Genomic DNA, 15,472 nt, shown 5'->3' with positions numbered 1-15,472 from the left:
GCCCCCTCTCCAATTGGACTATCAGCATACTGTTCCAAAGAACCTTCTTGGACACATAAGAACATAAGAAATAGGAGCAGGAGTAGGCCATCTAGCCCCTCGAGCCTGCCCCGCCATTCAATAAGATCATGGCTGATCTGACGTGGATCAGTACCACTTACCCGCCTGATCCCCATAACCCTTAATTCACATATTACAAGTTCCTCCCCGTCCGGACCCCCTGCCCTAAGCGATTTCCAGTCTATGTGAGGGAAATTAAAGTCTCCCACTACAACAACCCTATTTTTTCTGCACCTGTCCAGAATCTCCTTGCATATCCATTGCTCAACTTCCCGTGGGCTGTTGGGAGGCCTGTAATATACCCCCATCATAGTGACTGCGCCCTTCCTGTTTCTGAGCTCTACCCACAGTGTCTCGTTACATGATCCTTCTAAATTGTCCACTCTCTGTACAGTTGTAATATGCTCCCTAACCAGTATTGCTACTCCCCCACCTCTTCTAGCCCCTCCTCTGTCTTGCCTGAAACACTTATACCCTGGAATTACATGCCTATGTAATTACCTTGTTTAACTCCAGAATGCGAGTGTGGGACTCCAGTTTCTCGCCTTCAATCTGAATTTTGAATGCTATCATATTATGATTGCCCTTCCCTGGAGGATCCTTAACTATGAGGTAATTAATTAATCCCTGCTCATTACACAATACCAAATCAAGAATAGCTTGCTCCCTGGTTAGTTTCACAACATATTGTTCCAAGAAATAATCTCTAATACATTCAATGAACTCTCCCTCAAGGCTACCCTTACCAATTTGATTGGAAAAAGAGAAAATCAAAATGAACTATCTAAAGCCTTGAACATTTTGACCAATTCTATCAAATCTCCTCTAGGTTTCCTCTGCTCCAAGGGGAGATAGATGATGGTGCAGTGATAGTGTCACTGGACTATTAATCCTGAGCCCAGACTCCTCCGGGGACATGGGTTCAAATCCCGTCACTGCTGGAATTTAAATTCAGTTAATAAATCTGGAATTGAAGCTGTTCTATCTTTCCTGGTCGTCCTTACTATCATCGATTGTCATTAAAACCCATCTGCTTCACTAATATCCTTTAGGGAAGGAAATCGGCTGTCCTTTTGGAAACATATAAGATTATGAAGGGAATAGATAAGATAGAAGCAGGGAAGTTGTTTCCACTGACAGGTGAAACTAGAACTAGGGGGCATGGCCTCAAAATAAGGGGAAGCAGATTTAGGACTGAGTTGAGGAGAAACTTCTTCACACAAAGGGTTGTGAATCTGTGGAATTCCCTGCCCAGTGAAGCAGTTGAGGCTACCTCATTGAATGCTTTTAAGGCAAGGATAGATACATTTTTGAACAGTAAAGGAATTAAGGGTTATGGTGAGCGGGCGGGTAAGTGGAGCTGAGTCCACGAAAAGATCAGCCATGATCTTATTGAATGGTGGAGGAGTCTCGAGGGGCCAGATGGCCTACTCCTGCTCCTAGTTATGTTCTTACCCAGTCTGACCTACACGCGACTCCAGGCTCTCAGTATTAACTGCCCTCTGAAATGGCCGAGCAAAGCACTCTGTTCAAGGACAATTAGGGATGGACAACAAATGCTGGCCACAAATCCCATGAAAGAATATATTTTTTTAAAAAGCAGCTTCTCCAGCCTAACCATGTAACTGTAATCCCTCATCCCTGGATCCATTCCAGTAAATCTCTTCTGTGCCCTCTCCAAAACTTCCCAAAGTGTGCTATTCACAACCGGTCCCACAGTTCTGGGGAATTAGTGCTAAAAGATTTAGCTTTAACTTTTGATTCTTTCACAGGACGTGGGCATTGATGGCTCGGCCAGAAGTTTTTATTTACATTGCTGATTGCCCTTGAAGGTGGTGGTCAGCTGTTTGAACCACTGCAGTCCCTGAGGTGTAGTTACATCCACAGTGCTGTTAGGGAGGGAGTTCTAGGATTTTGATCCAGCGACAGTGAAAGAACAGAGATATAGAAACATATAAACATAGAAAACTACAGCACAAAACGGGCCCTTTGGCTTCACAAGTTGTGCCGAACATATCCCAACCTTTTAGGCCTACCTATAACCCTCCATCCTATTAAGTCCCATGTACTTATCCAGGAGTCTCTTAAAAGACCCTATTGAGTTTGCCTCCACCACCACCGACGGCAGCCGATTCCACTCGCCCACCACCCTCTGTGTGAAAAACTTCCCCCTAACATCTCCCCTGTACCTACCCCCCAGCACCTTAAACCTGTGTCCTCTCGTAGCAGCCATTTCCACCCTGGGAAAAAGCCTTTGAGAGTCCACCCGATCTATGCCTCTCAACATCTTATATACCTCTATTAGGTCTCCTCTCATCCTACATCTCTCCAAGGAGAAAAGACCGAGCTCCCTCAGCCTATCCTCATAAGGCATGCCACTCAATCCAGGCAACATCCTTGTAAATCGCCTCTGCACCCTTTCAATCTTTTCCACATCCTTCCTGTAATGAGGCGACCAGAACTGAGCGCAGTACTGCAAGTGGGGTCTGACGAGGGTCTATATATTTCAAAATCAGGATGGTGGTGGTTTTTAGGGGAACTTGCAGAGGATGATGTTCCCATGTACTTGCTGCCCTTCTCCTTCTAGGTGGTAACTTCCTGGTTTTTGTCCTGTATGCTTTGATTTTTTAAAACCCAGAGTCCTGGTGTGCCTTATTTACCTGTCGTGATGGCCTCGAAGATTTGTCCATAAACAACCCCCCCAGGGTGGTGATTCCTCCTCTCACTCCATTCAAAATGTTGCATTTATTGTTTCTCATTCTTCTGACCAATTTGTATCATTCCTCACTTTTCTATGTGGACTTCATCTGCCAGATGTTTGTCTATTCCATCAGCTTGTATCATCTTGAAGTTTATTATTGTCATCCTTCACTGCTTTGCTGCACTTTGAAGTTTTACATCAACAGCAAATTTTGAAATGATGTCTTCTACCCCCAAGTGCAAGTCATTAATGTGTATCAGAAACAGCAGCAATCCTTGTGCTGAACTGGGACACTCCATTATACACTCACCCTCTGATTCACTACAACTATTCTCTGTCCCTTGGCTAAGCAGCATGCTTCTGTCATAATGTTGTATTTAAGCTGCTGCTGTTTTTCTTATCCCATGGACTTCATTGGCTAACAAGCCTAATGTGAGGTAATTAATAAATTGTCTTTTGAAAGTTCATATATATAATGTGAACTCGAGTTTCATGAACCATTCTGTTATCTCATCTAAAAGCTTAATCAGGCTACTCAGGCAGAATTTATCCTTACTAAATCTGTCCTGGCACCGGTTTATTAATCATGCTTATCCAAATAGCTGTTAATTTCTTCCACAACTATTGTTTCTAAAAATTTCTCCAGCACCGAGAAGGTAGTGAATAAGGCACATGTCATGCTTGCCTTTATAGGACGGGGCATAGAGTATAAAAGTTGGGGTCTGATGTTGCAGTTGTATAGAACGTTGGTTCGGCCGCATTTGGAATACTGCGCCCAGTTCTGGTCGCCACACTACCAGAGGGACGTGGAGGCTTTAGAGAGAGTGCAGAGGAGGTTTACCAGGATGTTGCCTGGTATGGAAGGGCTTAGTTATGAGGAGAGATTGGGTAAACTGGGGTTGTTCTCGCTGGAAAGACGGAGGATGAGGGGAGACCTAATAGAGGTGTATAAAATTATGAAAGGCATAGATAGGGTGAACGGTGGGAAGCTTTTCCCCAGGTCGGTGGTGACGTTCACGAGGGGTCAGAGGTTCAAGGTGAGGGGGGGAGGTTTAACACGGATATCAGAAGGACGTATTTTACACAGAGGGTGGTGGGGGCCTGGAATGCGCTGCCGGGCAAGGTGGTGGAGGCAGACACACTGGGAACGTTTAAGACTTATCTAGATAGCCACATGAACAGAGTGGGAATGGAGGGATACAAAAGAATGGTCTAGTTGGGACCAGGGAGTGGCGCGGGCTTGGAGGGCCGAAGGGCCTGTTCCTGTGCTGTATTGTTCTTTATTCTTTGTTCTTTGATATTAAACTGGCTGGCCTGTAGTTGTCAGGTTTCTCCTCCTCTGGTTCAAGAAGGTAGGGTACAACATTCACAACCCTGCAGTCCTCTGGCACCACCATCGGAGGAAGATTTGAAAATTCTGGCCAGCACTCCTATGTTACGCCCCATTTGAATGGGCTGGCTGCTTCACTTAAATACTGCCAGCAATTCCGATACTTACTCGTCATTTCTACTCGCCCAACATCCTGGCAACCTCCTAGTTAAAAGCAAATGGGTTGTAATCTCCTTGTTGTGAGCATTTGAAATTTGACATTCTTGCATTCATCCTAATGAGTGTAGCTCGAGCATCTTGTACTGAGCTGAAACTTAATTACCTGGCATACATTGCACCCCTACCCTACCCTAACAAAATGACAGTAGAGATCTTTGATAAAGACAGAGTCATATCCTTCAGACATGAACAAGATCATAAAGTTTATAAACTACTTAAATCAAACTTTGCTTCCTGCTAATTAAAAATGGACATTGCTGGAGCAGAGACATGTGCTGCAGGTCACATGATTTGAGAGTTGGCTACAGCGCTGGAAATTTCCAGAAGTAATTACAGGATAATGTTCAACCCTCATCCTTGAGGAATCTCTCATCTATCATTGTGTGGAGCCATTACAATCAGTGACACAAGGAAGTAGCAGACTGCTTGGACCTATAACGAAGAGAGAGCCATTGAGACTTGTTATACCAGCAGACGCACCAATAACTATCTCCTAAAGTGGACAGTAGATTTTGACTGGAGGCAGAGAAACTGATTATTACCCTGGAACTGACTCCTCAGTTGGCACCTGACCTAAACTCCTTTGGCCTTTGGAAAATTTACATTCCTGGACTCCCAAATAGGTCTGCTGTTAAACACCCAACCCAGTCTGTCAACAGCAAAGCAGGACTCCAGGCTGACAGCAAAGCCTGCCCCATGTCTAAAGGTCCTCGAAGGCTGACTCTCTGGGCAATTCCTGTAATCGCTTGTAGAATGGACCAAGTCTCTGTAAATCAATCCCATCTTGCTGCATTATCACCAACTTTAAAGCACTGAGCCCTCCTGAATTTTAACTCCAACGTCAAGGCGCCCTCTCGGACTCTGACCTTCTGGACTCTGACATTCACATGAATTAATACACATATCTTAAAACAAAAAAACCCCAAAGATCTTACTAGTTTTAAAATGTTTATTTTCTATTTCCTCAGTGTGAGTGCGCGTGTGGTTGTGTGTCAGTGGAAAGTCTGAGGAAATGAGTTTGAGAGTCTAAGGAAATGCCCCACTGCCCATTAAAAGAAATGTAATCACCTCTGCTCAGGGGCAAACAACAAAAAAAAATAATTTGCCCCTCTGTCCACAACAACAGCATTATAGTGTGTATGGGAAAGAGAGAGTCTTGAAATGAAATAACTCTTATTGCTGATGCACCCATGAGGGGGTGATAGGGTGGTGGGTGGGGATGGTGGGAGAGAGGTTATAGTGAGATTGAAAAGCAGCAGACTGTGCAACAGCGAGGAATACAGTCGCTGACTCGCCACTGTAAGAAGTTGAGCATTATGCACAAAGGAAAAACAACATTGTCATCAGGGTGCAGTCCTGTGGCTTGACTCAACGCTGCCTTGAACGATATTCAGGAAGTCACTCATCTGACTGTTGCCTGTAGGTGTGTGACCTGAGATTTCCCACCTCCTATAATAACTTCCGTTCAAAACAGTCACTTAATTTTATTTCTGCCAGAACGTCAAATCTAGAAAATGTAGAGGTGATCTTGCCATGCTAGTGAGGTGATGAGCACAATGCAGGAGGTAAAGGCTGGAGAGGTTAGTGAGCGCTGTTCTCCCACCCAATGGGCAGCCTTGGAGTGCCCCGCTGACTGCGCGGTTGCCTGTGTTTTGAATATTTGTGTCTGATCAACCATGTGTAGTTTTGGGAGTCTACAGGCCTCTCTTGTCTGACCCAGTAACTACAGAATGGAAAGGTTCTGGGTGAAATGTTACCATACTCAAGCCAATAGCAGCATCTTTTTCTCTGGAAATTGACGCTGTACTTGTCCTCAGTGCTTCTAAGCTGAGGGGAAAAAGTGAGGTCCACTGCCCCTGGAAGCTTGTCCAGGAACCTCTGCTGGAGTTAACATGAAGGAGTGTTTGGTTACTGTGATGCTCAGTGTGGTTGATTTGCTCACTGTTTGGACTTTGTAGAGCAAGGCACTGCAGGGCTTTCACTGCACAGGAAGCATTAGCCAGAGGGCAGAAGGAAAACTGGGATAATGGGTGGAAAAGAAATTGAAAAAAGTGTCTTTTCCTTTCAGGAGCTTATTCGGAAAGGAATTCCACACCATTTCCGGGGAATTGCTTGGCAATTACTATGCAACGCCACTGACATGCCAGTGAAAAATCAGTATTCGGAATTGTTAAAGATGACCTCCCCCTGTGAGAAGTTGATCCGGAGAGACATTGCTCGTACATACCCAGAACATGAATTCTTCAAAGGACAAGACAGTCTGGGACAAGAGGTGCTGTTCAATGTCATGAAGGTGAGAGATGAGACTTCACTCCAATTCAGTTACAATTTCTATCCTTTCAACTGCTCATCCCTCAGAGACTTGTTATCCCGCTTTGATTATTCCAATTCTCCTGTAGCCTCCAAGCTTTTGCGCTCATCCAAAACTCTGCCCATACCCAAATTCACACCAGTGCTCACTGACTGAAATCATCTCATTGGTCCAGCAGCTCCCCAAATTTCAAATTCCCATCCTGTGTTTCAATCCCTTCATGGCCTCGCTCCACCCTATCTCCATATCCTCCTATAGCCCTCCCCATCTCCATATCCTCCTACAGCCCTCCCCATCTCCATATCCTCCTACAGCCCTCCCCATCTCCATATCCTCCTACAGCCCTCCCCATCTCCATATCCTCCTACAGCCCTCCCCATCTCCATATCCTCCTGTAGCCCTCCCCATCTCCATATCCTCCTGTAGCCCTCCCCATCTCCATATCCTCCTACAGCCCTCCCCATCTCCATATCCTCCTACAGCCCTCCCCATCTCCATATCCTCCTACAGCCCTCCCCATCTCCATATCCTCCTACAGCCCTCCCCATCTCCATATCCTCCTGTAGCCCTCCCCATCTCCATATCCTCCTACAGCCCTCCCCATCTCCATATCCACCTACACCCCTCCCCATCTCCATATCCTCCTACACCCCTCCCCATCTCCATATCCTCCTGTAGCCCTCCCCATCTCCATATCCTCCTGTAGCCCTCCCCATCTCCATATCCTCCTGTAGCCCTCCCCATCTCCATATCCTCCTGTAGCCCTCCCCATCTCCATATCCTCCTACAGCCCTCCCCATCTCCATATCCTCCTACAGCCCTCCCCATCTCCATATCCTCCTACAGCCCTCCCCATCTCCATATCCACCTACACCCTCCCCATCTCCATATCCTCCTACACCCCTCCCCATCTCCATATCCTCCTGTAGCCCTCCCCATCTCCATATCCTCCTACAGCCCTCCATATCTCCATATCCTCCTACACCCCTCCCTATCTCCATATCTTCCTACTGCCCTCCCTATCTCCATATCCTCCTACACCCCTCCCTATCTCCATATCCTCCTACTGCCCTCCCTATCTCCATATCCTCCTACTGCCCTCCCCATCTCCATATCCTCCTACAGCCCTCCCCATCTCCATATCCTCCTACACCCCTCCCCATCTCCATATCCTCCTACACCCCTCCCCATCTCCATATCCTCCTACAGCCCTCCTCATCTCCATATCCTCCTACAGCCCTCCCCATCTCCATATCCTCCTGTAGCCCTCCCCATCTCCATATCCTCCTGTCGCCCTCCCCATCTCCATATCCTCCTGTAGCCCTCCCCATCTCCATATCCTCCTGTAGCCCTCCCCATCTCCATATCCTCCTGTAGCCCTCCCCATCTCCATATCCTCCTGTAGCCCTCCCCATCTCCATATCCTCCTGTAGCCCTCCCCATCTCCATATCCTCCTGTAGCCCTCCCCATCTCCATATCCTCCTGTAGCCCTCCCCATCTCCATATCCTGGCTGTAGCCCTCCCCATCTCCATATCCTGGCTGTAGCCCTCCCCATCTCCATATCCTGGCTGTAGCCCTCCCCATCTCCATATCCTCCTGCAGCCCTCCCTATCTCCATATCCTCCTGTAGCCCTCCCTATCTCCATATCCTCCTACACCCCTCCCCATCTCCATATCCTCCTATAGCCCTCCCTATCTCTCTATCCCTATAGCCCTCCCTATCTCTCTATCCCTACACCCCTCCCTATCTCCATATCCTCCTCAAAGTGAATTTGTAAAGGTACAGCTAGCAAAGATCAGGCCATGCACACACAGCTGCTGCTTGGTTTGGATGCTGAGTGAAGCTTCACTTTGTGTCCTTTGTATTCAGGACTTCCCCAGTTATGTTTGGGCCAATAAGATGAGGTTAGCTCGAATTTCTCAATGGCGACATGGTGAATGGAAGCAGAAAGTTGCAAAGGGGCATTGATAGATTGAGGAAGTGGGAAAAGCTGTGGCATGCGGAGTTCAATTAGGGCAAGTGTGAAGTCTGGGGTCTGAAAAAAAGATGCATTTAATTTGCTGAAGGTGAGAATCTGGGGAATTGGGGAGGAACCGAGGGATTTGAGCATTTGTGTACAGAAATCACCAAAATCTAGGAGAGAAGTGCATGAAGTAAGTAACAGCTGAAATAATGTTCACCTTTATCTCAATCTAAAAGCAAAATACTGGGGATGCTGGAATCTGAAACAAAAACAGAAAACGTTGGAAAATCTCAGCAGGTCGGACAGCATCTGTGGGGAGAGAATGGAGCCAACGTTTCGAGTCTGGATGACCCTTCATCAGAGCTGAAGGCAAAGAAAATCAGCAGAGATCTATACTAGGGGGTGGGGGGCTATATCTGGAGGAAGGGAATGTACATGGTGACGATAAAGGCTGTGCAAGGAGCTAAAAGTGTCCATTAAGTGATCAGAATGTGTGAACGGCAGAACAAAGACACAGATTGGTATCGGTCAGCCTGAGAAATGTTGAGTTTGGAGACAAGATGGAGAACGAGATTTCAGATGTGGAAAAATAAAAAGTGATAAAAATGGATGAAAAAGATGAAAAGAAGGGATGAAAGAAACATAAAATGGAAATGGGATGAAGGTGGAGGGGAGAGTTCACCCTCTGAAGTTGTTGAATTCGATGTTCAGTCCGGAAGGTTGTAAGGTGCCCAATCGGAAGATGAGGTGCTGTGCCTCCAGTTTGCGTTGGGGTTCACTAGAACCTTGCAAAAGGCCAAGGATGGACATGTGGGCAGGAGAGCAGGGTGAGGTGTTGAAGTGGCAAGTGACGGGAAGGTCTGGGTCCTGCTTGCGGATGGACCGAAGGTGCTCAGCAGAGCGGTCAGCCAGTCTGCGTTTGGTCTCTCCGATGTGGAGTAGACCGCATTGGGAGCAGCGAATGCAGCAGACCAGATTGAAGGAGGTGCATGTGAAGCGTTGCTTCACCTGGAAGGACTGTTTAGGATCTGGGACGGTGAGCAGAGGGGAGGTAAAGGGGCAGGTGTCGCATCTTCTCCGATTGCATGGGAAGGTGTCGTGGGCAGGGGGGGGTGAGGTGTTGGGTATGATGGAGGAGTGGACCAGAGTGTCCAGGAGAGAATGCTGAGAGGAGGGAAGGGGGGGGGGGGGGGGAAGGAAAAAGGTGTTGAGTAGTGGCGTCATGCTGGAGTTGGCAAAATTGGCGGAGGATGATTCTTTGAATGCAGAAGCTGGTGGGGTGATAGGTGAGGACAAGGGGAACCCTATCCTGGTTCTGGGAGGGAGGGGGAGGGTGAGAACAGTGGCCCGGGGGATGGATCAGACACGGTTGAGAGCCCTGTTAACCACAGTGGGTGGAAAGCCACAATTTTGGAAGAAGGAAGACATATTGACAGTGCTATTTTGAACAGATGTGGCGGAGGCAAAGGAACTGAGAGAATGGGATGGCGTCTTAAAGGACTCCATCCCTATTCACCTTTAGTGCAAAAGAGCTGAGCTCCAAGGGTTGGAAGTTCTGTTGCACCCCTACAAAGCTCTACGTAAACTCCACTTGGGAGCACTGCATTCCATTCTGTACAAAGGATATACTGGCCGTGGGGAGAGTGCAGATTCAGTGGAGCGATGCTGGTGTCACGAGGGTTAAATTGAGAACAGGTTGCAAAGACTAGAATTATGTATGGATGAAAGGTTAAGGGTTGATTTAATTGTTTTTAATCACGTGCAAAGTAGGGGTCGAACAATGGGGCATAACCTTAAAATGACTTGGCCATTCAGGACTGATATGAAAAGAGATCAGGAAATACTCAGCAGGACTATTTAATTTTCTTTATTCTTTTGACAAATACATGAATAGGATGGAAATAGAGGGATATGGTCCCCGGAAGGGTAGGGGGTTTTAGTTCAGTCGGGCAGCATGGTCGGTGCAGGCTTGGAGGGCCGAAGGACCTGTTCCTGTGCTGTAATTTTCTTTGTCAAGCAGCATCAGTGAAGAGAAAGCGAGACAGAAATAGTTAACATTTTAGGTTGGTGACCTTTCACCAGAACTGGCTTGGAAAGGCAATCAGCGTGAAACGTTAACTCTCTCCCTTTCTCCACAGATGCTGCCAGACCTGCTGAGCATTTCCTGTTTTGAGTTCCGATTTGCAGCGTCTGCAGCATTTTGCATTCAGGGGTGATATCAGGACGGTCGTCTCCACGCGCGCAGGCGCGCACATTTCTGTCAGGTTAATAAGCGTTTGGAACAAAGGAGGGCAGATGAAGTTAAGACACATCAGTCCAAATTCAGGCAGATCTACAATATCTCAGGATGCCTTTTTAAAAAAAAAACAGTAAAGTCACAAGACATCAACGTGAAATGATGTAGGATACCAGAAAGTGAATAACATTTCCCAACACAACAGCCCATCATTGACACCCTCCCTCAATGTCATCTTGCCGCCTTGTGTAAGGAACATCTAACCTCCTGTTAGCTCCCCAAAGGCTGTTCCAAAATAGTAACTCACCACATGGAGACTCTTCTGCTTACATAGTGGACTGTGTAGCATTGTATACAATACCACAGCATGCATGTGGTATGTTAATTATATGGATGAAGAGCATTGTTTAATTAAGTACTTTAATTAAGAGGGACTGCTGGAACACATGGTCGTCAGTTCAAAGCAGACAGATCGAAACATAGAAACTAGAAGATAGGAGCAGGAGGCGGCCATTCGGCCCTTCAAGCCTGCTCCGCCATTCATTACGGTCATGGCTGATCATCCAACTCAATGGACTAATCCTGCTTTTTCCCCATAATCTTTGATCCCATTTGTCCCAAGTGCGATATCCAGCCGCCTCTTGAATACATCCAATGTTTTGGCATCAATTACTTCCTGTGGTAATGAATTCCACAGGCTCACCACTCTTTTGGTGAAGAAATGTCTCCTCATCTCCGTCCTAAATGGTCTACCCTGAATCCTCAGACTGTGACCCCTGGTTCTGGACTCCCCCCCACATCGGAAACATCCTCCCTGCATCTGTCCTGTCTCAGCCTGTTCGAATTTTTAAAATGTCGATAAGATCCCCCCTCATTCGTCAGAACTCCAATGAAAACAATCCTAACCTAGTCAATCTCTCCTCGTACATCAGTCCTGCCATCCCTGGAATCAGCCTGGTAAACCTTCGCTGCACTCCCTCGAGAGCAAGAACATCCTCAGAAAAGGAGACCAAAACTGCACACATTACTCTGGGTGTGGCCTCACCAAGGCCCTGTATAATTGCAACATCACATCCCTGCTCCTGTACTCGAAACCTCTCGCAATGAAGGCCAACATACCATTTGCCTTCTTTACCGCCTGCTGCACCTGCGTGCTTACCTTCAGTGACTGGTGCACAATGACACCCAGGTCCCGCTGCACACTCCCCTCTCCCAATTTACAGCCATTCAGGTGGTAATCTGCCGCCTTGTTTTTTGCTTTCAAAGTGAATAACCTCTCACTTATCCAAATTATACTTCATCTGCCATTGATTAGCCCACTCACCCAACTTGTCCTGATTATTCTGCATCCTCGTCACAGTTCACCCTCCCACCCAACTTGGTCTCTGCAAATTTGGAGATATTACGTTTTGTTCCCTCATCCAAATCATTAATATATATTGGGAATAGCTGGGGTCCCAGCACTGATCCCTGTGGCACCCCACTAGTTACTGCCTGCCAATTTGAAAAGTACCCATTAATTCCTACTCTTTGTTTTCTATCCATCTCAATACACTTCCCCCAATCCCATGCGCTTTAATCTTGCACGATAATCTCCGTGCGGGACTTTGTCCAACGCTTTCTGTAAGTCTAAACGTACCACATCGATTGGTTCCCCCTTGTTAACTATACTGGTTCCATCTTCAAAGAATTCCAACTGATATGTCAAGCATGATTTCCCCTTCATAAATCCAAGAGTGATAGAATGCTGCATTCTGTAAACGAACCTATCCGATTATCAGGGAAAGTGTTCCTGTCTACTTTCATACTTCAACTGACTTGGAATTGGTAAAACCTGGCACGTGTTTAAATTATTGACCCAGTGCTGGGAAATGGAATATGTGGAAGTGAATTACCTGTTGAGATCTCATTGAGAAATCCAATGTCGTTGCAAATCAAACAAATGTCACCCTTCAAGTAAACACTTGACAAACAAGACTAGAAACATTTGATTTACAGCAGAGGAAGCGACTATTCATCAGTTCATGAGCTTGTCGAGTCATAATTCAGTTCCCTTTTATTTCCCTGTATACTTTTACATTCAGTTTGAATTACATCAACAACACCAAATTGAGAATTTAATATGGAAAGAAATGGAAATTGGCAGTAAATTTAAACTCAAACGCTGATGTATGTAACTCCTTCCTGTGCACTGTCACAGGGCCTAATGGTATTCCAGAAAGTATGCACATTTCTAATTACGAGCAATATACTCAAGGAATTGAAAGTATATCAAGGGATGACCTCTTTCCCCCCCCCCACCCCCAGCTTCTTTCACAGACGTGACAGAACAACATGACTGACATGTTTGTGCACTGTTACAATGGGCCAGGAGGTGTGCCTGACTCTCAATATCCTGAATAAAAACACAGGTAATAGTCGCATTGGCAATTGCCAAGAAATAACCCAAGGAGGGTTTTGGCGGATTGCCATAAGCTGCTAGGTGAAAACCCACACTTGCCTTCGCACCATACTCTTAGCATTCATTTTAGTGCCATGCTTGTTCGTGTACACACCAGGTCGTGCAGGTAATTAAACGTGGCCTTGGATGGGTTGGCTCTATAGACTCGAGGTTGGTTTGAGCGGCAGAGCCTCCGATGTTCCTGTTATTGTTAAGTAGCGAAAACTGTCTGTTAGCCATCCTTGAGCTGCTGAGTCATCATGTGGTGTAAAAAGTATCTGAATTTACTGCCAGGTTTCAGACTGCATTCAGTTGCTTTGTTACAGGCATATTCCCTGGTTGACCGTGAAGTTGGATATTGCCAAGGAAGTGCTTTCATTGTGGGTCTTCTCCTCATGCAGGTGAGTGTGATTTCTGCAACCATGTACCCGCCTCAGTGACTGCTGCTGAATGTTGTGTGGTCTGGTGGTGCTCATATCATAGAACGTTACTCGTACAATCCCTACAGTGCAGCAGGAGGCCATTCAGCCCATCGAACCTGCACCAACAACAATCCCACCCAGGCCCAGTCGCCATAACCCCAAGTATTTACCTGCTAATCCCTCTAACCTACGCATCATGGGACACTAAGGGGCAATTTAGCATGGGCAATCAACCCTAACCCGCACATCTTTGTGGGAGGAAACCGGAGCATCCGGAGGAAGCCCACGCAGACATGGGGAGAATGTGCACAGACAGTGACCCAAAGTCGGAATTGAACCCGGGTCCCTGGAGCTGTGAGGCAGCAGTGCTTGCCACTGTGCCGCTCCTAAATGCCTTCATGCATAAGTAGTGTGATTGCCTCTCTTGGTGTAAGGTCTTGACATGGCTTTTCCTGGTATTTCCAGGTTCAGCTTTGCTAGTGCATTCTTCTACTTCAGATATTTTGTCCACATGACCAAATGATCTGCGTGAGGGTGGAACTTGCTGTGCTGTGACATACTGGTTAATATTAACCTGGTCACTGCTGATACTCCCCTGTGAAAGCAACGTGTAAGCCACCCGGGTAATCAGATTAATTTTCAGACATTATTAATCACTACAGGCACCCAGTGAAAGATGCTGCCTGAATTACACCTTCATAAAACTAAAATGCTGTCAAAGGGCAGCCGAATATTTATTCATTGCCATTCTCATCAGGACTTAGCAGTTTAATGTGGGGTTTTTAAAAAAAATCTTGTTCTCGGAGCCCTGTGGGTGCTCCTGTTAAATCTTGTCGCTGTCTTGTACACCTAGTGATCCAATTTCAAATATCATCATAACCTTGGGAAAGATTTTAAAACCCACATTTGCTTCACATCGTAACTTGTTCCCACATTTTCTCCAAGGGATAGGGCAAACAGCTGGAAACTTTCCATTGCACCTTCCGTACTTGCTTCTTCGGTAATGAGGTCTTTTGCAACAATCCCCCTGCTCTTTTTAGCCCAGTAGGTTTCTGGCCATTTCCGGTCTGATTTGAGCTTGTGCTGAAATGGAATTGTTTTCCCAGCGTTCCTTCCTTGCAGTAAATTTCTCTTTCCTCTTATAGATGCCAGAGGAAGAAGCCTTCTGTGTGTTTGTGCGTTTGATGCAAGAATATCGACTGCGGGAGCTTTTTAAACCCAGCATGGCAGAGCTGGGACTCTGCATCTATCAGTTTGAATACTTAATACAGGTAACCAGCTGGGCATTGCACTCAAGAGAATTGTGTGGGAAACACTAGGAGCAAGCAAAGCGACCTGTGCCTACCCGCGAAAGCTGGGAGGCATTAAAGCAAAGTTGAGGAATGGAGAAGTGGTTGGTTGGGGGGGGGGGGGGGGAGTATGTCCGAGTTGTGAGGTTGAAGGAGATTATGAAGATGGGGAAGGATGAAAGCAAGGAATTTTAAAATTGAGGTTCAGGTCATAGAATCTACAGTGCAGAAGGAGGCCTTTTGGCCCATCGAGCCTGCACCGAGAACAATCCCAGCAAAACCCTGTCCCCATAAGCCCACATATTTACCCTGCTAATCCCCCCTGACACTAAGGGGCAATTTAGCATGGCCAATGCACCTAACCTGCACATCTTTGGAGTGTGGGAGGAAACCGGAACACCCGGAGGAAACCCACGCAGACACGGGGAGAACGTGCAAACTCCACACACACTGACCTGAGCTGGAATTGAACCCGGGTCCCTGGCGCTATGGGGCAGC

At 46.7% G+C, this 15,472-nt stretch overlaps 1 protein-coding gene across 1 annotated transcript in view; it reads left to right on the top strand.

Moving 5' to 3' along the window:
• Positions 1–15,004, top strand: part of LOC144490006 (EVI5-like protein) — a 28,117-nt gene extending 13,113 nt beyond the window's left edge. The window contains exons 4-6 of the mRNA XM_078207831.1: positions 6,379–6,603; positions 13,590–13,664; positions 14,831–15,004. Coding sequence (XP_078063957.1) covers positions 6,379–6,603; positions 13,590–13,664; positions 14,831–15,004 — 474 coding nt within the window. The remainder of the gene's footprint in view (positions 1–6,378; positions 6,604–13,589; positions 13,665–14,830) is intronic.
• The last annotated feature ends 468 nt before the right edge of the window (positions 15,005–15,472 follow it).

Source organism: Mustelus asterias, unplaced genomic scaffold (genome assembly GCF_964213995.1).
Source record: "Mustelus asterias unplaced genomic scaffold, sMusAst1.hap1.1 HAP1_SCAFFOLD_2767, whole genome shotgun sequence".
NCBI classification, from domain to species: domain Eukaryota; kingdom Metazoa; phylum Chordata; class Chondrichthyes; order Carcharhiniformes; family Triakidae; genus Mustelus; species Mustelus asterias.
The sequence above is the reverse complement of the archived record's forward strand: the minus strand, read 5'-3'. Positions and strand labels throughout refer to the sequence as shown.